Source organism: Bubalus bubalis, chromosome 19 (genome assembly GCF_019923935.1).
Source record: "Bubalus bubalis isolate 160015118507 breed Murrah chromosome 19, NDDB_SH_1, whole genome shotgun sequence".
Lineage (NCBI taxonomy): Eukaryota > Metazoa > Chordata > Mammalia > Artiodactyla > Bovidae > Bubalus > Bubalus bubalis.
The window spans coordinates 387741-414268 of NC_059175.1; the positions used below are offsets into that span (position 1 = coordinate 387741).

At 46.9% G+C, this 26528-nt stretch overlaps 1 protein-coding gene across 2 annotated transcripts in view; it reads right to left on the minus strand.

Moving 5' to 3' along the window:
* SLIT3 (slit guidance ligand 3) overlaps positions 1-26528 on the minus strand; it is a 729759-nt gene that overhangs the window by 132653 nt on the left and 570578 nt on the right. For both annotated transcript variants that reach the window (XM_044932473.2, XM_044932474.2), the window contains exons 9-11: positions 21585-21726; positions 8252-8323; positions 2164-2235 (exon numbers count right to left, since the gene is read on the minus strand). In XM_044932473.2, coding sequence (XP_044788408.2) covers positions 2164-2235; positions 8252-8323; positions 21585-21726 — 286 coding nt within the window. The remainder of the gene's footprint in view (positions 1-2163; positions 2236-8251; positions 8324-21584; positions 21727-26528) is intronic.

Genomic DNA, 26528 nt, shown 5'->3' on the forward strand with positions numbered 1-26528 from the left:
CGTCCTTGGAAGGTTCTCTTGAATATCTCAGTCAACATTTTCTGTCTTTCTGCATTTGATTTTTTTTAAATTAAGTAACAGTTTACATACATTAGTCACTTTCTATCACCTATTTTTTTATTACCTCACCCCTTTTCATTATGTCATGTTATATTATTACACATTTATTCATTTTAAAGATTTTCTGTGTCTCCTCTACAGCCCCCTTTAATAGATGAATAGACCCCGTGTGTGTGATGACATCATGTGGACTGTTCACGGCTGGCTCCCTAGAGCTGAAAACTGAGCAGGATCTAACACGGTGAACGCCTGTTTGAGAGAACGGTGCACAGGTATGGGGTAAGCCCTTCTTGCCCTTTGCTTTGGCCGCTCCTCACTCTGGGCAGGGGGTGTTGTGGTTCGAAGCCCCTTGAGGCCAAGACTTGCCTGTCCAGTCACGGCCACTTTCTCAGAGCCTGTGAGGCTGCTCAGCACGTGGTAAGCATCTGTTGAATGGATGATACGTGTACTGGGGATGAGAGCACTTCATTTAAACAATGCCCTGATGGAGTTCAGAACTGGCTAGTGGCATGCCAGTTTCCCATTTGGCAACCAGATTGTGAATTTCTTTTCCTGTAAGACAGGAAGTGTCTCACGGACCTCAGCAGGCTCCCAGACCCCGGCAAAGGGAAAGCAGAAGGGGACAGGAGGGCGGGGGCAGGGAGAGGATCCTGGTGGCAGACAGCCACTCTCCCTCCTCCTCTGTGATCTTCAGCACAATAAGCAGACACTAATCTTACGCACAATCCTGTCTTTGATATCCCAACCAGATGTTCTACCTGATAAATGAAACTAATTTACTCCGCCAGCAGCAGGCAACAGCTGAATCAAGAGACCTCCCTGTCTCCAGCCCCTTCCCAGCAGGATAGGGCCAGGTGGGGGAAAATGTGTATCTTGTTACCTGCCCACTCATCAATTAAACAAATAGGTTGCACAGAGAGACAAAGCACGGACAGCTCGCCTCTGAGCATCCTTTTCCTTGCCAGGTAGGGCAGGTCACCAAATAATACAAATATCAACTGATGACACCTTAGCTGTATCTTGTACTTTTCACGTTATCTCAGGATGCAGTGTAGATGGGGATCAAGAGCATGGTTCTGGAGACAGACTGCTTGGGTCTAAATCCTGCCTTTCTCACTTGTTACTGTGGACTCTGGATATCCAAAGTTACATTTGTTTATTCAACATGTCTTTTTTTTTTTGCACAATCACTACATGGCAGGTACCATTTGAGGTACCAGAGGTTCAGCCAGGACCAAAAGAGACAAAAGCCTCTGTTTGTATAGAGTTTAGATGACCCAGTTTTTAGATGAACCATTAAAGACAGATGAGGACAGGTTTCCTATTTTAGGTCCTTGTGAGGATGAAGTTTGCAAGCCTCCTAGAAGAGTACCAGGTACACAGTAAGTGCTCAGTAAGTACTGCCAGGGATTGTCGGGACTGCAGTCATGAACGCATTTCAGGCAGGAGAGGTGTCACTGTGCCATGTTGCCTGTGAGGGAACATGCACACCAGATGCACGTGATGGTCCTGTGCCACAGGGCAAGTCACCAGCAGGGTCAGAACAAAGCTCTATGCCTTCCTGTCCCAGGGGGTCTCTGAGCCCCTGCTAGGCACAGCTTTGGTTCCATCCAATAGCCTGCTTTCGGGTTTCAAAATCAAAGGAAGGCTTACAGGATGGGGTTGATGCCTTCTCAGAACAATAGCCATGAGATTGGTTTGGAGAAAAAGCCTTAAAATCAGAGGAAGAAAATGAGATCCTCCCTAGACAAGGCCACATGCATGGAAAACACGGGCACATGGTACTAATCATACATTACAATCCTCTCTCTCCATCTCCCCGGACAGTGCTGCCGAGGTGGGGGAATGCGGTTGGAGGAGAAGATGCATTCGAATTAGAAGCCAATAACTGGGAAGGCTGGTGGGCACTTAATCAATACAAATAATGCATTTGGGTTGTAGAAATATTCCCCAAGATCAATTTCCCCTGAAGAAATATTTGTTTCTTTTACCAGGTTGCCACAAGTGTGTAAGGGAACATAAAAACCTTGATAAACACCGCCTGGAAAATATGAATGCATCCCTCTCCCACTCCCACCCCACATGCCTCTGCTCCCCACTTACAGTGACGTGAGCGACTTCAGACCCTGGAAGGCATCTGGAGCAATGTCTGAGATCTGATTCTTGCTGATGTCTCTGAAAAATTAACAGGGAAGTCTGAGAACACAGCTCAAAGGTATGATATGGCCATATCTGAGGGGTGGACCAAGCATTGCAGGTATGCAAAATGGTGAGGATGAGTTCATCAATTTATTTATTTATAGTGCGAGAGCAGGTCTTAAAGATCATTCAATTCAAATGCCTCATGATAAAATGCGTTACATATGTGTATCCCTCTTCTTGGCTTTCAAAGCACACTTACTCGTGGCACCTTGACTTTGACATACGGCCATGCACATGGCAGCCTTCGCTCTGCAGGTGGGAAATGGCACCCAGTTCGATGAGGGCCTTATCGTAGGTTGCAGAACCAGGTAATTATAGCATAAAGGAAGCAAAAGCCAGCTTCGCCCAAACATAGCCCAGGGTTCCTGTGAGCCTCACCTTCCTGTGTAATGTCTTGGCAAATGCTTATTTTTCTCCCATAAAGTCCTGAGTCATTTTGCCTCCCCCAGTGACTTCTCCCTGACCTGAATGGAGGTTTTGAGCAGTGTCTGCAGTCTCTGGTTCAGTGCATCTTCAGCCGTGTGGTATAAGGACATCATGAGAGCCTCACGGTGACTTTGAGACATGTGAATGCCACTGGCAATACTCCTTGGACGGAAGCAAGCCCAGGGTGGTGAAGACCAGAAACAATGTGAGTGAGAAGGATACTGTGTGTTAGAAGGCAGCTAACCCAGCCTTGGGGCATTGGGATCTCCCCTATCGGGAGGTTGCTCACTCCGCAGCACCCCAGTGACTTCTGAACACCCACATCTAGTTCTCACTAACGACATTTCCCTGAGTGCAGAGATGTCTCTTAGGAGTCATTAGCTCAGAGACAGCCTCTGGGCTCCTGTCCCTGGATGTGGAGATGCTCCAATTTCCAGCTACAATGAACTCTGGTGCCTCATCTTTAACAAAATAAATCAACGGGTCTTTGCTTTTGTGAAGAAGAGGGGAAGTTGGGGACCTTGGAGGGTCAACAAGGAGGAGACAGGGGAATATTGAGAAGAAAGCATGTCTAAGCAACTGCTTCTGCTGAAGTCAGACGCCCGGCTCCCCTAGCCTCTTAAGTGCATTCCTTGAGCCTGTTTCTCTACTCCTTCTGCATGTGTGTGCTACGTCACTTCAGTTGTGTCTGACTCTTTGCAACCCTATGGACTGTAGCCTGCTAGGCTCCTCTGTCCATAGGATTCTCCAGGCAAAGAATACTGGAGCGGTTTGCCTATTACCTCCTCCAGGGGATTTTCCTGATCCAGGGACTGAACCCCTGTCTCTTATGTCTCCTGCACTGGCAGGCGGGTTCTTTACCACTAGCACCACTTGGGAAACTAGCCTTCAGAAGGGCTGCCCGACAACTTGTGCTTAGGTCTCTGCTCCCTTCCCTCCCTGTTTCCATGGCTTGTGAGTTGAAAGCTGCTTCTCAGGTTAACGTTTCTTAGGCACAGCTGGTGGGCTTATCCCTTGAGCAGGCAAGAGTGCCTCTAACAAATCCACAGATTGTGCTCGCAAACTCATCAGCTTACACCAGGCTTTTCTTCAGAGCTCTTTTTTTTTGTATAAGGGTCTTAACAAGCAAATGCCCCAGATTACCCTAATCTTGCTGGGCCTCAGTGTGGCTGCCTAGTAAGGCACTTCAGGCAAGTGCATAGTCTGTATTTAGATCATTCCAGTGAGAAAGCCTGTTTTGTTTGGTGATGATTTTTTTTTTTTTTTTGGTGACATTCCTAGTGGGATGTCCCTTCAAGGTCCTGAGCCCTTTACCATGTGAGAGAAAATTCTGTGACCAGTGGAGAAGCCCTCTTTAGCCTTGTCAGTGCAAATTAGTTTTAAGTTCACAGCTAAACTTCTGGAAGCATTTTTCTCTAAGGACAAGGTGAGATGTCTCATGATTTGAAGATGCTGGGGAGTAGACGTGGGATTGCTCCCCCCGCCCCCACAGTGGCTCAGCTGGTAAAGAACTTGCTGGCTAATGCAGGAGATGCAAGCAATTTTGGTTTGATTCCTGGGTCAGAAGATTCCCTGGAGGAGGGCATGGCAACTCATTCCAGTATTCTTGCCTGGAAAATTCCATGGACAGAGGACCCTGGTGGGCTACAGTCTGTAGGGTCGCAAAGAGTCGGACATGACTGAGTGCCCAGGCATGCATGCACGCAGACATTGGAGAAGTGATAGTTTAGCTGGGAACTGACTGTGGTGGTTCTTAATTCTGTAGGAAGGAAATAAGCAGCCATGGCGGGTAAAGGACCAGGAGTGACAAGTGATCAGACACAGCAATTTGGGCACAGAACTGGCATCTCCAGTCTCCTTTCTATTTCATCGAGTTGGGTGCAGAAGGTGGTGGCCCTGGACAGGAAGGCAGCCTAGGAAGGTTGAGTGCCCACCTATCTCCATGCCTGACCACCCCAGTCCACATCAGGTGGTCCCAGAGCTGATTCCTGGTGTCTGGGTCACCCTTGACTAGTGGTTCTCAAACCCCATTAGAAGTTTATTAAAATGCACCCACAAGGGCTCCCCTGATGGTTCAGTGGTTAAGACTCCATGCTTCCAATGCAGGGAGCCCAGGTTTGATCCCTGGTTGGGGCACTAAGATCCCACATGCCACGAAGTGAGGCTAAAAGATTAAAAAAAAAAAAATTAAACACACCCATAGAAAGTCTGATTTGGCCAGCTGGGGAATTGGGGTTAGAAACCTGCATACATAACAAATCTCCAGGTGATTCCAAGGCAGGTGGTCCCTGAGTTGTACTTGAGATCAGTATTTCAGAATATGGTTAGTCTCAAACCTACCCCAGTCCCCTGGATGATGGAGAAGAAGTGGCCTTTGCAAGCTGTTCAGAACAGAGGGTAATTTCCAATGCTGATGAGGGTCAAGTGGGGAATATGAGCTTAAAACACTAGAAGTTGGTGGAACTTGTAGAATATTGCTCTGCCTAAGAGCATGGGAGGGAAAGAACTCAACATCTTGAAGGTGTGGCCTTCAAGTGTCAGTGCTCCCGCTTAACCAGCCCTGTAAGACTGGCATCCTCCCTAATCCCTCCTACTCTTTATTTTCTTGGGCTCCAAAATCACTGTGGATGGTGAGCACAGCCATGAAGTTAAAGATGCTTGCTCCTTGGAAGAAATGCTATGACAAACCCAGACAGCATATTAAAAGACAGAGACATCATTTTGCCAACAAAGGTCTGTATAGTCAAAACTATGGATTTTCCCAGTAGTCATGTATGAATTGAGGGTTGGACCATAAAAAAGGCAGAGCACCAGAGAACTGATGCTTTCAAACTGTGGTGCTGGAGCAGACTCTTGAGAGTCCCATGGACAGCAAGGAGATTCAACCAGTCAATCCTAAAGGAAATCAACCCTGAATATTCACTGGAAGGACTGATGCTGAAGTTGAACTTCCAATACTTTGGCCACCTGAGGCGAGAGCCAACTCATTGGGAAAAAACCCTGATGCTGGGGTCTTTTCCTCTCCTGACGAGGGCAGGAGGAGAAGGGGGCAACAGAGGATGAGATGGTTGATGACATCACTGACTCAACAGATGTGAGTTTGAGCAAACTCTGGGAGATAGTGAAGGATAGGGAAGCCTGGCATGCTGCAGTCCGTGGGGTCACAAAGAGTCAGACACGACTGAGTGAGTGAACCACAGCACAACCTTTATATTAGATTTTACCTGGAAATACTTTTTTTACACTAAGCTGACCACTTGAAATTCATTCTATTCAGGAACAAAGACATTCAATCAGGAAAACTTTTTTTTGTCATTGGAATGGAGATAAGAAGAGGATGTGGTTCATTCATTGTTGAAGGAAAACATCTTTCTGTGAGATAGTAGAGATAAACTGGTCACATACGCCTGGGAGGAATTCACCCTTTGTGTTTTAAAATCTATTTTCACCAGGGACCCTACATCTCCCAAGCCCTTGCACTTCAGTCTAGATTTCTGACGTTAGTCAGAAAAAATTTTAAGTGCTCTCTCTTTCCTACCACCATCCTCTTGGGAAGGAAAAAAAGAGCATCATAGTAAATATCAATAGCATCAAAATGATCAAAAATGAAATTCACTCCCCAGGTCATAACTGAGAAGGTCTTATGAATTTTGAATGCACAGATCGTGGCAATTCTAAGCAGATGGAGAAAGGGCAGTAAAACATAGCCATGTTCTAAATTACCTGGACTTCACAAAAAATTAGAGTAGTCACTTAAATCATGCAAGAGATAGAGGTTGGGGCAGTGAATGAATTTGTCATTTTTCAGTGAAATTACTATCTGGCTGCATAATCAAGCTGGGCTTTAAAAATGAATTGGGAGGGTGGGGATGGAAAATGAGCTGGAAAAGCAGGGAGACCGGGAGATGAATGGCCTAAGATTTTAAATATTAAGGCCTATATTTATACAGCCCCTCCAACAGGAATGCTGCCTAGTGGGGGGAAGGAGAATGTGCTCAGGGCTGGCACATTATGTTGGTTTCTACTTCTGGAACTGTACCAGGAGAAAATCTTGTTTGGTTTGGATTTCCAGGGAGATGGGAAGTTGGTTTCCTGATATCTGAGGGTAAAGCTTGACAATGCCACTGTTTCTCAGGGGTATTTATTTTTAACATAAAAGGAGCCAGCAGACACTTAACCTCTTTAATGTAGGCCCTCCTACTCAAGGGAGACTGATGAATCAGCCTGCAGTGGAAGGGAACAAAACCAAGCCCATGCCTATTTCTACCTGCTCTCTCTCCTTCCTTTGTCAGGGCAGAGAAGGAAGCAAACGCAATGAAAATGGCATCATGATTACTGGGCTATCATAAATGATTTTTTAGGTTGGAAAAGGGATGAGAGCCCCCCTCCCAGTTCTTCATGTCTATGATGGCAATGGTTGCGGGTGTATCTGAGTCCTACTAGCCTCCCTTCAGAGTGCCCCACTCTGACTGACTCACAGAGAAGTGCTCATGGCAGTCATGTGAAGGGGAGGGGCGGTGCTGATGACGTTGCCACGATGGTGGGGATGAGGGCAATGGGGCTCAGAGGCTGTGAGTCACGTTGGTGTCACCAGGTCCTGGTAGGATGTAGTGATGGCGTAATACTGGATGTGGTGCTAATGGCCATGATTCGGATCATCACGGCTGAGGGTGATGATCTAACCTTCTTATCTTACTTAGAAAGATTAGAAAGTCCTGACCATGGGTCTAAAGGGTCCATAGGACCTGGCCCTTACCTACCTTTCCTGCACAATCTCCGCCACTTTCCTTTCCATTCACTCCATTCTGCCTCACTATTGTGCAAGCCATCCTGAGAGCTCATCTAGACGCCCTCCCTTCCTTCCTTCAGGTCACCCACACAGAGGGTTTCTTGGGCCAACCCTCCTGGGGACGGCCTCTCCATGACTCTCGTCCCTTCTTTTATTTTATTCCATAAGATGGTACAGAAAACCCCAAACGAACTTTTTGGCCAACCCAATACTTTCTAGTACTGATCAATTTCTGATATTTGCCCTCCCACTCGAATGTGTAAGCACCATCATCAGAGCAGACTTCATCTTAGTTTGTCTTCTACCCATAGATGCCAGCACAGCTCTCTACACCCAGTGGACACCTGCTAAGCATTTGCCAGCTGCATGTGTGCATGGTGGTACGGGTGTTGGTGATGGTGCTGTGGGATGATACGGAGTCACTGTCACATCTCTACTGAAGCGCCTACTTGAGGTCCACATCCCCAAAGCCAGAGGGCAGTAAAGCGGCGAGATGGGACCTTCTTTAGGCCAACACAGTCCCACCTCCTACCCAGATAATTTTACCGCATTGTAGCTGGAGATGCCTAAGCTCTGAGATGCCTGAACCCACACACCTTCCCATCTGAAGGCTACACTCAGGCCGCACCTCCCAGTCTTGGGAGACATTCCAGGTCTAACACTGAGCTCTCCAGAGCATGGTCATGCAGCTCCTTATCTGAGGAGATTGCCCACTATACCTATGACCCCCTGAACTGAAAAGATCCGGCCTCCTTTCTCGCCAGGGAGACTCACATGCGCTTCAGTTTCTTGTACTGGGTGAACGCTCCAGCAGGGATGGATCTGATGGAGTTCTGCTCCAGGCGTCTGGGAAACAGAGCAGAGAAGAGTCGATCAACCATTTATTAATCAACCAGTGGTTGCCGGGGGCCTTGAGGACAGGATCGTTTCTCCCATCAACGGCGCACATTCTTGGACAAGAGAGACTCAGTCAACGCTGTCAAAAGCCAGAGACTCATGTTCTGGTGTCTGGGGGTGCCCAACCCAGGGTCTAACTCCCCTGGGAGAAAGCTAGAAAAGATGACTTCTTCTTGAGCACATTTGGTTCTTGCTGATGACAAGCTGTCTTTGGGAAGCAGTTGTCATCTTCAGGAAAGGTTGTAGGAAGTAACCAGAGGGCTGAAAAAGCCAAAGCGATAAAGAGAAGGATGAGCAGAGAGAGATGGACAGGTAGCATTGCCTGTCTATCCTGGAAGCAAGTCACCATTCAGTTAAAACCTCAAGTAGTCTACTGCTGGCAAGCTGCACAGGCAGACGTGACCAAGGCTGACTTCATTTCTGGGCTTTTCTTTTCTTATTGGAGGTATAATTGACATAGAACTTAATATTAATTTCAGGTGTACACCTAATGATTCAATATTTGTTTCTGGGTTTTTAACTGGCTGTTCTAATATGATGGAGTCTACCAGTCTTTAAGCTCCCAGCCTGACATTCCCCAAACTGGATCCTTGACATCTGGAGGGCCCCAGGAGCCCAGAATGGACCATTCCCCTGCAGTCTGTGGCTTTACGGTCTTACAGACTTTGCTGAAATGCTTCCTCCTCTATTACTCTAGAATGAACAAGAGAAGCTGCAGGCTCAGGGTCCACAGCTTCCTTGGAAGAGAAGGAGCGTGAGGAGTGAGCATGCTTCTCCGTTCTTTATTCTTTCATCTCTCAAATGACTTCCCGTCACCAAGAACAGGTGTGGTGGGAAACGGGCATGAGCAGGAGGCAGGGCCCTCTATTAGAGGTGATGAATGAGGGCCTGGTCCAGGCTGAGGACTCAGCATCTCCTCCTCATCCATCTCCCATCTCTCCGAGGTGCGGATCTTTTCATCACCTCCTCATTTGGCATGGATGAGCCCCCAACCCTTCGCTGGGAAGACACACAAAAAGATATGTGTGTGTGTGGAGGGGAGGGCTGGGGGAAGCAGAAGGAAGAGACAGGAGGAGCTGGCTCCCTCGGAGGCTACATCTAGAGGAAGCACATTTCTGGCTGGGATGAACCCATTCATCTTGAAGAGTAATCCCCACTGCAGAAAAGGGGAGACAGTCATATTAATTTGTGCCCCTGCAATCTCATCTTCATTGGGGGAAAGAGAGTATTTGTTACTGGAACCACTAATGGAGCAGTTTGCCAGCAATTTTCCCATTTCAAACAACATCTTAGCTGCTAATGTGGAATGGTTTGTCAGGCCTACCCATAACACAGACAAATCACTCTCCAGGCGGAAGGAAGGGGGTGAGGGGTGGGGGGGTAGAATGAGGAAGGGCGGGTGAGAGGAGAGAAGAGCATCAGGACAGATCATTCCTGGCTGCTGGATGAATCGAGTCTACAAATGAGACTGCCAAAGTCTATTAAGAGAGCCTTTGTGGGGCTGGAGCGGGTGGGGGTGTGCTCTGTTGGGCTCGTGGGCACAGGATGGCTGGACAGGGGCCTGGTTGGCTCACAGTGAGCCAAAAAGCATGGCACGAGGTTGCAGAGGTTGCGAGCTACGGGATACAGCCACCCACAGAGGCGGCAGATCTGGGCAGGCCGCCTTGACTGAAAGGGTCCAAGGACATTCTCATTTTCCAGCTGAGCAGAGTTTAGAAATTTCTCAGCCAAGGCAGCAGCTCTGTGGACCACTGGGGTGGCCAGTCGGGTGGCAAATGCTCTCCAGGAATCCTGGGATTCACCTGCCACTTTGGCAGGGGGCTGGGGGCTGGAGGATGCCTCTGGAGAGAACCACTCGCTGTAACGATGGCAACCCCTTCCACTCCTGCAAGAGGACCCACTGCTCCCGGCTGAGGCTAGGAGCACATGCAAGTCAGGTCAGCCAGCTGCCAGCGCAGAGCGTAAGAAATAACGTCCACCTTAGTGAGGGGTGCCAGAGCTAAGGGAGGGGTGCATCAGGGAGTAGGAGGTGATAGTGATATCTGTCCCCAGGAGTTTAATAATGTGGTGACAGAGACGAACCCAAGATGGCCCATCACAAAGCCAGATTTTATTGCTAATATAACAAGAAGAGCTGTCCTTTATGGAATCGAGTTGACTTATGTCTGTTTCTCTCTTTGAGTCCTTACACTGTGGAGGAAAGCTGTGTTGGTCCTATTTTGTGGATGAGGAAAATAAAACCTACAGGGACCCAATAGCCTATCCAGAGAGACAGAGCCTTAAGTGGCAGAGATGCCATCTTTCTTTTTCTACCCAGTGGAGGCTCTGCCTTCTCTGAAAACATGGAGGAACTGAGGCCCAGGGACCAAGGTAGCTTTCCCAAAGTCCCAGAAAAGTTTAAGGGGTGAGGATCCCAGTTGTCATCTGGAGACATCATGTATCCTCTGAAGTACGTATTTTGTAAAAAAAAAAAAAGGCTGTAGAAGTTGAGGGAAGGTGGAATATAGATGTATGTGTGTGTGTGTGTGTGTGTGTGTGTGTATTTGGGATTTCCCTGGTGGATCAAATGGTAAAGAATCCAACTGTAATGCAGGAGACCTGGGCTGGATCCTTGGATTGGGAAAAGTGTATATATATATGTGTGTGTGTGTGTGTGTGTGTGTGTGTGTTTATAAAATGTATGCAGAGTGCAAAGGTGTGACTTTGAACAAAGAACAAAGAATTCCGATCTTAGTCTGTTAACCCTGGCTGGGACATTGCTGTGTATCCTGTACTCTTTACCCTTGCACACTCTGGTCTTTATCTCTGCAGTCTCTCTGCCTCTTATGCTGCTGTGGGTACCAGCTGGACACCCAACCCCTTATAGAGTGCCAAGGCCAGGACATGATGTGGGTTAGCCTTGCCTCAGGGGGCTCCAGAGTTGGTCAGTGTACTTCATATGTGAAGTTAAAGCCAGGGTGAGAATGATAACAACAATAAGAGCTAATATGTATCAGCCTGTACTTGTTAAGTCAGGCATTGGGCTAAGAGCTTTGCACAGGTTGGTCTAAATATTTACACCTCCTGGAGGCAGGTCCTATTCCTTATCACTGTTCCCACTTTAAACATGAGAACATTGAGGCTCAGAGAGTTTAAGTCACTAGTTCAAGTTCACAAAGCCAGGAAAAGCTACAGCTGGGACTCAGACTCATGTTCATCCAATTGGAAAGCCCGCACTCTCGGTCACCAAGTTTGCTGAATACCATTTGCAGCCGAGGCATCGCCATTCCTTTAGTACTGCCTGTTCATCCTCAGGAAAATGGCCCCTCGGTCAAGGGTGGAATTCTGGGGGGTGTGTGTGCCCCGCGGCCACAGGCTCTACACAGTAGGTGCCCTCTGGTGGGTTTTACACAGCTTGGAACAAGCATGCAAAGGTCCATGCTCCCATGACAAAAATTCAGTGTGACAGACAAAGAGAAGCATGAACATCAGCAAAAACTGTCACATTTGGGATGTCTGAAGCCAGCGGCTGTCTTCAGTCTCTCTTAACTGGCACGTGTGTCTTTCTTTGGCAAACATTCTTCAGGCTGCAAACTGATTTAATAGAACTAGCATAAAAACAAACATACAAATCAAACATCTGAGCATCTTCCGGCACCAGAAACAATGGGAACATCTGATGGGGATTTCAGCCATTTGTGCGTTGTATTGATTTGCCCTAGTTCCTCGGTGCTTCCTTAATGATCTGTCATTTGCAAACACTCAGCTGAGCACAATACATTTCTAGCAACACAGAAGTCAACGTGATGCCAGAGGGATTGGCAGGGACACAGCCAGAGCAGGGCCATGGCAGCAAGTCACCTGATAAAGAGGTTTTGGAGTTGGGTTAGAGCATTGGCTGCGATGATGATGGACAGCTACCATCTACTGAGGGCCTGCTGTACATCACACGCCGTCCTCTGCACACTGGCTCGTTGTATTCCTTCAACAGTGCTACAAAGCAAGTCGTATTACTAAAGTAGAAACAACATGGGACTTCCCTGGTGGTCCAGTGGTTAAGAATCTGCCTTGTAATGCCAGGAGATGCGGGTTTTACCCCCGGGTGGGGAACTAAGATCCCACATGCCACAGAGCAACCAAGCCTGCACGCCCCAACCAGTGAGCCCATGTGCCACAATGAAAGACCTTGCATGTCACAACTAAGGTCCAGTGAAGCCAAATAAACAAATAAATTAAACAGATATTAAAAAATAACAACAAAGATGAAGCACGTGGGCATATGTGGCATGAGTCATTCCTAACCAACTGTGCAGAGTTCCTGGCATTCCCTACAGAAACCAGAGGGCCGACACAGGGTCAGGTCTGCCCTTATTATTATGCATTTTCTCAGACTCCTCTAACAGAGAAACCTTTGTCATCAATGCTGAAAAAAATAGAGAACTTGAAACTAAAGCCTTCCATCACGTCACGTATGTGACACGAGAATCAGCTTTTCCCTTTCGGATTCCATTTAGTAGTTTTCAAACATTGTGCTAATTTCCCACACAAGTATGCTATTTAACCCTCATGGAGAATCTCTAGTGGGGATGATGAGCCCCACTTTGCAAAGATGGGAACTGAGAGAACCATGAGCTGTTAAGCGTGCGTGTGCGCTAAGTCGCACAGTTGTGTCTGACTTTCTGTGACCCCATGGACTGTAGCCCTTCAGGCTCCTCTGTCCACGGGATTTCCCAGGCAAGAATACTGGTTGCCATTTTCTCCTCCAGGGATCTTCCCAACCCAGGAATTAAACCTGCATCTCCTGCATCTTCTTGCTTTGGCAGGTGGATTCTTTACCACTGAGCCACTTGAGAAGCCCTAAGCTGTTAAGACAGGTACCCAAAGAGCCAGAAGCAAGATTCAAACCCCAGGACTGGACTTCCCTCATGGTCCAGTGGTTGAGAATCTGCCTGCCAATGCAGGGGGTCCAGGTTCAATCCCCGGTCTGGGAAGATTCCACATGCCAAGGAGCAACTAAGCCTGTGTGCTGAAAATATTGATCCCTCACTCTAGAGCCCTCTAGCCACAACTACTAAGCCTATGTGCTGCAGCTACTGAAGCCCACATTCCTTAAAGGCCATGCTCCGCAACAAGAGAAGCCGCCACAATGAAAAGCCTGTACACCCCAACTAGAGAGCTAGCACCTGCTTGCTGCAACTAGGGAAAGTCCTTGAAAAGCAACAAAGACCCAGCACATCCAATATAAATAAATAAGTAAATAAATAAAATAAAAAACACCCCAGGGCTATTTATCTCAAGGCTCTGTTGTTAATTATTCTGCTGCCTGATTGGCTTCCCCTTTACTCAGCCTGTCCCCACCCACCCCATCCCCCTCCTTCCACATGGCAGTCCCCCAGAAACTCAGTGTCCTCAGAACGTTTTAAGAATCCAAGATGTTGGTGATGCCCAGAGTCCTCTAACCCTTTTGTTCTGCTGGCTGCTTTTTTAAAAATTTCTCTAAAAAACTCCCTGGTGACCAGTGTTGTAGACGCACACTTGCTTTGTTAAGCAGATAAACCACTGTTTATCCCTCCACTGCAGATAGACAATAGGGCTGAGGTGAGGCCGGGTGGAGAATGGGGCTACCTTTCTCCCTAGATGCTCTGATTTACGAGTTGGCATCTAAGTCCATCCACAACCTTTCTCTGGGCTTGGTGGTAAAACAATCTGCCTGCAAATGCAGGAGACATGGGTTTGATCCCTGGGTTGGAAAGATCTCCCAGAGAAGGAAATGGCAACCATTCTAGCATTCTTGCCTGGAAAATCCCATGGACAGAGGAGCCTGGCAGGCTACAGTCCATGGGGTTGCAAAGAACTGGACATGACTTAGCAACTAAACAACAATAATCTTTCTTGAGAAGCTGAATTTATTTGTTAGAGCTGAGGGCATGAGACAGGAATGACACTAAGTGGGGTAAAAGAGTAAAAATGGAAGGAGATGGGACAGAGATGAAGAAGGAGCTCTAGGCACTGAGAGTCCCTCTCAAGCCTTGAGGACCTAGGAGGGTGGAATGAGGACCACAGAACAGAAGACTGTGTGGGCCTCTCACTCTTCCCAGAATCATCCCTGCTGGAGGCTGGAGCGGGTTCAGAGAAACGACAGGGAGCAGCAAGAGCTGTGCTGATGGTGGGAGCTCAGTTTCGAGGAAAATCTGCAGTGAACTGTCTTGCTGTGGGTTCTCTGAAAGAAAGCTATTTTTAGAGGAATTGGCTCTGCTATGTGGGGAGACCAGCGCACACTGTGAACTGCTCTGGCTTTGAAAAACAACCGGAAAGAGTCTGCCAGGTTGCTCCGCATGAGAGACAGCCCTTCCATCCCCCAAATGCTGGGGAGTGCAGATCCTTCCCAAGGTTTAAGAGCATCATGACCAGCTCAAGACTGGGCAGATAGGGAACAGAGAACTGGATGTAGTGCAAATTATCCCTAAGGAGAAGGAGATATCTGGGTTATACAAGTGGCCAAGGATGTAAGATGGAATTTTTTTTTTTTTTTTTTGGCTATGCCAAGGTCTCAGTTGCAGCATGTGGGATCTAGTTCCCTGACCAGGGATTGAACCCAGGCTGCCTACTCTGGGAGCACAGAGTCTTAGCCACTGAACCACCAGGGAAGTTCTGAGGTGAAATTCTTGATGGTAAGAGGAGAAGTTACATTCAGATGCCTTTGGATGATAAATCAGACACTTCCTGTGCATCTTGGGGTGCATGTTATGATGTCCACTCTCTGCTCCTTCTTTCCCATCTTTCGACCTCTCCCATCTTCTGGTCTCTCATTGATTAAGAACATGAATTTTAACTGCTCTAAAGACAGGTCAACACACAGATCTCCAGCAACAGGCTTTGTTGCCTCAAGGAACAAACAGGTTTCCTCTGCAAAGTTCTCTCAGTATCCAATCAGAGAGCCTTGCCTCAACTGCTTTGATGTTTCGGCTTCATTTTATCATGAGGAGAAAGAGTAAAGCATACAAGAGAAGTTCCAGGCAATCTGTCTGGTGGGCCATGGGTGCTGGGTTAGCAGGGGCAGCCTTATTTTCATGTCTGCATATATTTGCATGAAAATGAGCTACTGCCAGCCTCAATTCATAATGCAAGTGGCTAGCCTAGTTTTTTAACCTATTCTCTCTACCATAATCTTCAAAGAACTGAACAAGCTTTAGGGAGGGATCTAATGCAGGTAATTCCAGCTCCTGTGATGTGGTTCCCAACCCCTCTTACCATGGCTAAGATAAAAGTGGTGGGAGTAGTAGCCGCAGTCATAGCAAAATCATACCAGTCACTGCTAACACGTATATCTTATGTGCCAGACCCAGTGCTAAGCATTTGATAGCACATATTCATCTAACTTTCACATGAACCATTAAGAAGGTACCATTAGCCTCTACATTTTCAGTTGAGTAAACCAAGATGCAGAAATGTTATTTGTCAATGGTTAAAAGGCAGGGAAGAGCTAAAATGTGGGTCTGTCTGAATCCACAGTCTACAGTCTTAAGACCATGCTTGTTGTTTCTGGCTGCTTATTTTTAGAGGTACTCTAGCTAAGCTGGCCATTTCCAGGTTTCTAGATTTCATGGGCGAATTTGATCCAGATGACCATTACATCTACTACTGTGGGCAAGAATCCCTTAGAAGAAATGGAGTAGCCCAACAACAACCCAATATGCAGTACTTGGGTGCAATCTCAAAAGTGTCAAAATGATCTCTGTTCGTTTCCAAGGCAAACCATTCAATATCACAGTAATCCAAGCCTATGCCCCAACCACTATTGCTGAAGAAGCTGAAGTTGAACGATTCTATGATGACCTACAAGACCTTCTAGAACTAACACCAAAATAATATGTCCTTTTCATCATAGGGGACTGGAATGCAAAGTAGGAAGTCAAGAGATACATGGAGTACCAGACAAGTTTGGCCTTAGAGTACAAAATCAAGCAAGGCAAAGACTAACAGAGTTTTGCCAAAAGAACACACCAGCCATAGCAAACATGATCTTCCAACCAGACATGAGACGATTCTACACATGGACATCACCAGATGGTCAATACAGAAATCAGGCTGTTTATATCCTTTTTAGCCAGCCGAAGATGGAGAAGCTCTATACGGTCAGCAAAAACAAGACCGGGAGCTGACTGTGGCTCAGATCATAAACTCCTTATTGCCAAATTCAGAATTAAATTGAAGAAAGTGAGGAGAACCACTAGGCCATTCAGCTATGACTTAAATTATATCCCTTATGATTATATAGTGGGAGTAAAGATAGATTCAAGGGATTAGATCTGATAGAGTGCCAAAAGAATTATGGATGGAGGTTCATAACATTGTATAGGAGGTGGTAATCAAAACCATCCCCAAGGAAAAAAAAATGCAAAAAAACAAAATGGTTGTTTGAGGAGGCCTTACAAACAGTTAAGAAGAGAAGCTAAAGGCAAAGGAGAAAAGGAAAAATACATCCATCTGAATGCAAAGTTCCAAAGAATAGCAAGGAGAGATGAGAAAACCTTCCTAAGTGATCAATGCAAAGAAACAGAGGAAAACAATAGAATTGGAAGGACTAGAGATCTCTTCAAGAAAATTAGAGATACCAAAGGAACATTTCATGCAAAGATGGGCTTACAAAGGACAGAAATGGTATGGACCTAACAGAAGCAGAATATATTAAGAAGAGGTGGCCAGAACACAGAAGAGCTATCCAAAAAAGATCTTAATGACCCAGATAACCACAATGGTGTGATCACTAACCTAGAACCAGATATCCTGCAGTGCTAAGTCAAGCGGGCCTTAGGAAGCATCACTACGAACAAAGCTAGTGGAGGTGATGGAATTCCAGTTGAGCTATTCCAAATCCTGAAAGACAGTGCTGTGAAAGTGCTGCACTCAATATGCCAGCAAATTTGGAAAACTCAGCAGTGGCCACAGGACTGGAAAAGGTCAGTTTTCATTCCAATCCCAAAGAAAGGCAATGCCAAAGAATGTTCAAATTATCGCACAATTGCACTCATCTCTCATGCTAGCAAAGTAATGCTCAAAATTCTCCAACCTAGGCTTCAACAGTACATGAACTGAGAACTTACAGATGTTCAAGGTGGATTTAGAAAAGGCAGAGGAACCAGAGATCAAATTGCCAACATTCGTTGGCTCATAGAAAAAGGAAGAGAGTTCCAGAAAAACATCTATTTCTCCTTCATTAACTACGCTAAAGCCTTTGTGTGGATCACAACAAACTGTGGAAAATTATTAAAGAGATAGAAAACCAGACAACCTTGAGAAATCTGTAAGGAGGTCAAGAAGCAACAGTTAGAACTGGTCATGGAACAACAGACTGGTTCCAAATTGGGAGTACGTCAAGGCTGTATACTGTCACCCTGCTTATTTAAGTTATATGCAGAGTACATCATGAGAAACGCTGGGTTGGATGAAGCCCAAGCTGGAATCAAGATTGCTGGGAGAAATATCAGTAACCTCAGATATGCAGATGACATCACTCTAATGGCAGAAAGCAAAGAGGAACTAAAGAGCCTCTTAATGAAAGTGAAAGAGGAGAGTGAAAAAGCTGGCTTAAAACTCAACATTCAAAAACGAAGATCATGGCATCTGGTTCCATCACTTCATGGCAAATATAAGGGGAAACAATGGAAACACTGACAGACTTTATTTTCTTGGGCTCCAAAATCACTGCAGATGGTGACTGCAGCCATGAAATTAAAAGACACTTGCTCCTTGGAAGAAAAGCTATGACCAACCTAGACAGCATATTAAAAAGTAAAGCCAATACTTTGCCAACAAAGGTCCATCTAGTTAAAGCTATGGTTTTTCCAGTAGTCATGTATGGATCTGAGAGTTGGACCATAAAAAAAGTGAGTGCCAAAGAACTGATGCTTTTGAACTATGGTGTTGGAGAAGACTGTTGAGAGTCTCTTGGACAGCAAGGAGATCAAACAAGTCAATCCTAAATGATATCAACTCTGAATATTCATTGGAAGGACTGATGCTGAAGCTGAAGCCCCAACACTTTGGCCATGTGATGTGAAGAACTGACTCATTATAAAAGATCCTGATGCTGGGAAAGATTGAAGGCAGGAGGAGAAGGAGATGACAGAGGATGAGATGGTTGGATGGCATCACCGTCAATGGACATGAGTTTGAACAAGCTCCGGGAGATGGTGAAGGACAGGAAAGCCTGGTGTGCTGCAGTCCATGGGGTCGTGAAGAGTTGGACATGACATAGTGACTGAACTGAACTGAACTGTGGTCGTTTAGACCTCTTATTTAATCAATTAAGGCAATTTCTGTGTGTCTATTATACATACTATTTATATACAGACATATATTTATAATTATGTAATAATCACACATATAATTAAACACATTTCTATTACACACACATATTCTTCCTTGAGTGCCCATCATTTTATAAAATGAAGAATATTTTTGACAATAATGGTAATGGAATAAGGAAGTCTAGAATGTTAAAATAAAAGATGCTTCTTTAAATGGAATCTTTTTGCTCAATGGAAAAATATCACATTGTTCTTGTTATTTTTAATTTACCTCATTTAAGGAAAAACTCAGTAATAATCAGACAGGCTTTCAGAAATAACTAGTCTAGCCTGTCCATGTTCCTTTTAAAATTCAATGTTCGGGTGTGAGCCCAGTGGCCTAGGTATGGTCTGGCCTCCATGGGCTTCCCCTCCAATGTGGATGTCTGTGATTTCTCTCCTTCAGGTGCCTGATCTGTGAGCCTGTCGAGCCCGAGCTGGAAGTGCAGGCACATGGAGCAGGAAAGGAGGGTGAGCGGGCCTGAGCTCCTGAACCAGGGCTGCTGTGGGGGTCAATGGTTGCAGCGTGATCATTAGACTGGCCTTTTCCATCATGCTATGGTTTGAGACCTGGCCAAGGGAAGCTCTGTGGCTGCCAAAGAAAAAAGATAAAACCCGGCAGATGGAAGGGGAAAGAAGTGAGGCAGTGCAGAGACAAGAATGTTCAATGTGAATCTGAACTGAGGCATGAATTGGCAGGAATTCTGTCTTGACATCCACCTTTGGAGGATCAGAGTCCTACTCTGGCCTGGATGGAAGACGAGGGGCGGGCTCCCGTAATGAGGAGCACAGGGAGGACCAGGCGGAGAAGGAGACCTGGCTGACAAGGGAAGTGGAAAGATCACGGGTGCAGAAAAGGATATAAGAGGGCAGAGGAATGGATCAGGAGAGGCAGAGAGGCTGGGAGGGGCCGAGAGGGACAGGTGGTGAGGTCTAAGTGAGGTCCGTGGAAGGAAGGGTTCTCCAAGGCTGGGGCAATGGACCATGAGGAGTGAAGGCACATCCCAGTGAAGCACAAAGGGAAGTTGTTCTTGCTGAAAGAAGACTGAGTCAAGGTGGGGGAAGGCACAGGAGGGATGGATGTCAGGCCAAAACCACCCTTGGCTAACACGTTCCTGCCCTCAGGAAGGATGTGGAGGCACAGATTGTGTCCACTGGGGCTGGGTGAGAATGTTTCAAAAGGAATCAGAGAAAAGTTAGCAAAGCAGATGAAGAAAGAGAAACTAAGGCCCCTGTGTTGTAAGCTAGATGTTTCTTCTCGTCTCAGTGGGTGAAACTAAAGTCCCTAAAATGCCCCCATGATCTGGCCCCTCATGACCCCTCTGACCTCAACCACTAACACTCTCCTTTGTGTTTACTCCACTCCAGCCACACTGGCCTTCTGGTATACCTGGCACAGCCCTACCTCAAGGCCTTTGCACACACTGTCCTCTCTGTGTGCAACACTCTCCTCCAGATAGCCACTTGCTTTTTCTCGCTTACTTCTTTGCTTTTCTCCACAGAACCTCCCATCTTCTACCATATTACCTGACTTACTTTGGTTTGTTTACTGGTCGTTGCTCTCTTCTCTCTATGGCAATGCAAGCACCATAAGGGCAGAAATTTGGTCTGTTTTGTTCATTGCTGCTCCCTAATCACAGAATTACCATTGGACCACAGTTGGCTCACAGAAGATGTTTGTTGAATGAATCCGTGAATGAATGAAAGGGTCGACTTGGTCACCCACTGGAGTGCATTGGCAATAGAAGGGTGTACGTAAGAGGAGAAACAGGTGGCAGAAGAGGGGAAAAGGAGAAGGAGCGGGAAGGAGGGGGAGTAGGGGGAGCCAAGGTGTAGCAGAGAGGTGAGGGAAATGTGTACCATATCTTTTATTTGGAGGGATTTTTTCTAATGATGCTTTCAGTGAGAGGGGTTCCATCTAACTGATGTTTAATAAAGCCATCTAAAAGTAAAGGTGAATATGTTATCAGTTATTGTCATGTAAGGAGTGATCTTGAGGTCAGTGTTCATTGACCTTCTAATCCAGAATGAGACACTGGCCATTGTTTAACATATGAGAGAAGAGTCGACAAGATTGAGCTACATGGACAAATGAATTTTCTTGGAATTTTGGAGATCAGTGCACACACAGACACACACAAACTTGTCTTGTTACCTAAAGGCCTAATCTGGATGACGATAATCTGATTCAGAATGATGAAAAGCTCAGTCTCTTGCTCTATAACAGTAACTATAAAATTAGTGCATTATTCATATGCTTTGTACCACCACCATTTTATGGAAGACTTGCCCTTGTGTCAAGGGCTCTATTAAGTGCTTTCCATGTGGTATTTCATTCACTTTTCATGACCTGTTGAGTAATACTATAATTATCACATTACTATAAGAAAACTGGAGATGAAAAAGAGCAATTATTTTGCCCACAATTATACAGCCAGTGCATGGTAGAATAAGGATATAATCACAGAGTGACTCTAGGGTAGGGAATGGTGAATCTTTACTGTAAAGGACCAGATGGAAGATACATTAGGCTTCGTGGGGCATAAGTTCCTATGTCATTGCTACTCAATAATGCCCAACAAGAACAGCCATACGTAATATGTAAATGAATGGGTGTGGCTGTGTTCCAATAAAACTTTATTTACAAAAATAGGTGGTGGACATATTTTGTCTACGGGTTGTCACGTGCTGACTGTGCTTGAGAGTCTATGCTTTTGACCCCTGAGCTGTAATACCTGGGAAAGCGTGGGAGGAGGGCAAAGAGATGGCTGAGCGTTTTCAACAGTCAGCTCTAACAGCCCAACATGCTGCCAGTCTGCAGGGATTGGCCGAGACCACGAGGTGAACTCACCAGGGACAGATGATGGCAGGCAGGCACTTACATTTCAACGATGCCCTCTGGCAAGTTGGTGGGAATCTCTGTCAGGCCCTTCCCTCGACAGTCCACGATGTTATTACTGCAAGTGCAGGCTGAAGGGCAGGAGATGGAGTTGGCATTGCAGGCTGGAGGCTCTGAGTGGGGGCCTGTGGGGTCAGAACACAGTGGTCAACTCATGTCAGTGTGAGGAGCTCCCTGGGCTTCTGTGATCCTTAACCAGCTTCCCAAGAAGGCAGTGCTACCTCATCACCTACCTGAAAAATGATCGCCAGCTGACATCACCCCTCATCTGGGAGTCACAGGTGCTACTGGCTAAATATTCAGCCAGGAGGAGAGAGCCTGACCTTGACCTATTTCTGGATTCTTCCACCTGCTCTGTCATCTGATCGTGCCAGCTCTTCAGTCACAGAGTTGCTCTCAGAGTCAACTGCACATGGAAATACACCACTGGAATGCAAATAACATACCCTGGGACTGCTTTTTCAGGGGCCCAAAGTCTGAATGGCACCCCGAGGTTTTGATCTTTTATCTGGGGCTTGGCTACTGAGTTTAGATACATTTTCATTCCTTTCTCAAACCCAAGTGGGAGGAGAAAAGATGACAGAATTTCCCCATTTGGGGGCACTAATGACCGAATGTCATCAACAGCAACATTCAAGGCCTGTTCAAATAGCTTTTCTGTCCAGAGATTATGCAAATAAAACTTATCTCATGAGAGAAAAAGGTGAACAAGTTACTACACATTTTGGGGCCTTAATTTTGCTTGAGGTGAGAACCCATGTGAATGTAATGCAAAGTGGTAAAACAAAACAAAACAAAAAAAAGAAAATGGTATGGAAGGTGTTTGTTTATTAATAGAAAGCCGATGGGGAGTTCCCTGGTGGTCCAGTGGTTAAGACTCGGTGCTTCCAACGCAAGACCGGGGAACTAAGATCCCACGTGTGGTGAGGTGTGGCCAAAAAATTTTTAAAAAGAAAGAAAGAAAGAAAGCCAAGTGAAAATAAACATACACACTGGCAAACTAACTCAAGATTCAGAGAGTCATAAGAATCTTAGTCAGTTTCTCTGGTGGTCACATCAAATCACTAACAGAAGTAAATTCCAATTTAAAAGACAGTGTATAAGTTTTCATATTATGACTATTTCTTCAAAGTGAAGACTCTCAAACCTGTGGTTAGTTTTTCAAATGTGGACAGGATGGTCCAAAAGGTAAACTCAACCCAATGGCCTCCTCAGGCCCTTACCCCACACCCGGGGATCCAGCCAACAGGGACAATTTCAATGTCTTTCCAGGTCCCCCTCTCAGAGCAAAGGGCCATTGGCTGAGAGCAGATGCAGACCAGCTCTGCAAATACGCTCACTGTTCAGACACGGACCATCTGGCCGGGGGCTCTTGGCCAAAGATAAAAGGTGAAACATGGAAAATGTCTGTAGAGAAAGATGATTTTGGTTTGGCCCCTGTTCACTGCAGAAGCTGAGGCTGGGAAGCCAGAGCAAGTCCAGCCACAGAGGTTGAATCGGAGGACTGACCGGGCCCGGGGCCAGTCCTTGTTCAGACACTGAGCGAGGCTTCCAGTGGAAGGTCCCCTGCTGCATTCAACAGTCCCTGTACCTGGGGCGGTCCTTCTTCAAGACTCAAATCGATGCCTGTGGCTCACTTAGGAACATTTGCTTTGCTAGAAAGTGCTAACTCAGTGATCAAAGCTTCTTACTTCCCTTGGCTTCACTTTCACACACACACATGCAATTTCAAAACATCCTCTTAGATGGAACATTCAAGAAAATATTCTTGTGTAGGGTACAAGCACTTCAAACTCTCCAGTATCACACTAGTGGATCTAACAGAGACCATGGAAAATGCCAGTGAGATGACAATGTACATTAAAATCCCCAAGTGAAGCATTCCCTTAGAGAGCGAGGTGATGCTGGCTTTGTTCCAAACTGGTAAAGTCTTTACACTTCTGAGAAAATGAAAAACCCAGAGGGCTGGCCTGTAAGAAACTCAGGTCAGGAATGAGATTATCGTGGCCAAAAGTGTGGGCTCTGGAGTCGTACGGGCTCAATTTGAACCCTGATTCTATACTATTATCCTTAAGTCCTCCTGTCTCAGTTTTCCCCATCTTTAAAATGGGGGAAAACAAGAAACCTTACTTCATAGCATGGCTTTATTGTGAAGGTGAAATTAATGCATGTGAGGTATTTAGAAGAGTTTGTGGAACACAGAGCTCAGTCGTGTTATTTGTTATTGTTATTAACAATGGTTCTGGCTCGGCCACAAGTTGTCTGCAGGATGTTGGGCAAGTCATAGTACCCACCCTGAACTTTTCTGCTGCCATCTCAGTGAACAAGAAGCTTCGACCGCACCACTGACACCCTTCTGAGCCTAAAGGTCAACCACTGCTCTTCAGACAAATGGAAGCAGGAGGACTAAGGCACCTGACCGCCTCCCCTCCTCTGCTCCCTCTCTTCGCAGCTGGCAAAGAAGATCTATTGTGGGCAGGGCTCTCGTCCCCTCACCCACATCCTCCCAGGGAGGCACAGAGCAGGAAGGCTTCAGATGTCAGGGCTTCTGAAGTGCAGTGGTGCCCAGCAGAGAAAACCGCCATGCCTGGCCCTCCACATCAAGGGGCTCGGGCGCCTGGCCAGCCAGGAAGACAGGCCACACCCTGCCCCTTCCTGGAGGGCAAGTGTCAGGGGCTGCATGGAGCGCCCTGAGCCTGAGCACTTGCCTTTCCATCCACTGAGGCACAGGGTCTCTGGCGGCTGTGCCTCTTTTGATCTGTCAACTGTGATGTAGACGGGGTGTGTCAGAAAAGAATGGAAGAAAGACATCATGTTCTGGTACTCCTATGGGCAAAAGGAGGTTCTGAAATGGAGTTTCTTCAAAGGGACCCCTTCTGACTTTTAGGCTGAAATGAATTCTGTTTAAAGCAGATCCAGACTGCAGCCTTGAGTCCCTCTGTAAACAAGCTGGGTGTTTCATGGGGTGGCTCTGATTCGGAAGAAAGGGTGTGCTGCATTGTAAGGGATGTTGTCAAGGCAAAAAAGCCTTTGAAAAGATTCCTTAACCAGGTCAGTAACAACACCTTTAATTACACAGAGGGAAACACTGGTAATTATAGCCTCTGTCAGCATCCTGGGCTGGCAGCTCCCCAGCCAGGTATTCACACGTGGTGAGGGTGCTCCCCTCTTGTTGTAACAAAACACGGTCTACGCCAGGCTTGAAAGATGAGTTCACTTTCCCTGCAAACACTTCCCCTGAGTCAGCGCTGGAGGGGACCAAGCCCATTTCCCTTTGGGTCTCTGAATCCTGTGCTGGCAGGAGTCTCTCCCTTAGGCCTTGTGTCTCTGGACAGATGGATGTTAAATTCTACAAGGGCAGCAACCTTTTCCACCTTCTTCACGATTACATCTTCAGTGCCTAGAATAGGGCCCAATACAAGTCAATAAACACAACTTAGGTGAGGGAGAGGATGAATCCATGAATGAAATTGGCCCAGAAGCCTTAGAGAGGTGGGGCCTGAATGTCACCAAGCTCTGGAAGGACCCTAGGGGTAGGCTCCCTGAGTTCCGAGTGCCCTGGGCTCTTGTCCATAGGATCAGTCCCAGAGTGGGGAGACGAGCGGCTCTGGAGAAACAGGACTCTCGCGCTGACGCGCAGGTCGTTTTAACCACAGTGAAGGCCACTGGTCCGGTCTCCTGCAGCCCCATCTGAGCTGAGACCCCCGCGCGGATCAGCAGGGACGTCCAGGCCCCGCGCCAAGCTCTGTCTGCAAAGCCACCCCTCCCAGCCTTTCCTGTCCACACACATGGAGGCCTAAGAGAGTGGTGCAGGGGACAGTCGATTTCCAAGGGGGACTAAGCGTGGAAGCACCTACCTTTCTACCCAGCAAAATCTATGACTACAGGCTAGGAAGCAGAGAGGAATGGGAACAGAGTTTTAACATTGGGATAGGAGTGTGTACAGATCTTCAATGGGAGGGTCTCTCTAGGTATGTGCCTGCTCCATGCACATGTGTTCCCATTGCATGATGTGTTCTCTGGGGACACATGAGTCCTCACGGTCCTCGAGCGAGCCTGCTGATGGGTACCACCCCCTTCCCTCCCTGGCACAGCAAAGGCCTTAAATCAGAGCATAGCGATGGACTAGTGGGTAGACCTTCTGTCACCTACTCTCTAAGACATCCTCTCATAAACTTAGCAGTGCACATGGACTTGCTCTTCCTTTCTTCGTTTGAAAGTGTGTGCCCAGGCTCCTCTGCTCTTGGACCTCTTTCAGGCCCAGTGTGAACACGCTACTGCCCTGGGGTGGAAGGATGTGCTCATCAGAGCAGGGAGACGGGCATGCGGCCCAGGTGCCTGCCTCTGCTCTGGGGTACCATCTCACCTTTCCTCAATCACTACCAAAGCTCGAGAATTTCAATAAGGAGTCAAAGCTACCTCAGAGGTACTTCAAGAAGGGAGTTGCGATGTCCAGCCTTCAGAGATCTCCTAAGACTCCCGGCCTGTGGTCCACTGTCTGGAGGGAAGGCAGGGCAGAGCTCGGGGGGAACAGACACGTTGGCCCTTCCTGATCTTACTGGTCATCAAGGGAGCTGCTTCCCAGCCCTGGGAGCCCTCAGCGAGGGAAAGGGCAAGAATGCGTTCCCAGCTAGAACTCTCACAGGGTGAGAGCCTGAGGGTGCCTGCATGGACACTGCACAAATTCTCCTCCCTCTACTGACTATAAGCTGCCCTCCAGTTCTACAGGAGAGGAAAAATGGAGACGTGACCAGGGCAGTGATCAGCGTTGACTCCTGCTCAGCGCTCACCTCATTTTCGTTCTTCTCCTTGTTGGCAAATGAAGGTGATCATCATCCTAAAAGTCCAGATGAGTGGGGCTGAAGTCACTGAACTTCAGATCCAGAGAGGGCCATGGAGATGGGGTAAAAACAGAAGTCTTGAGAGA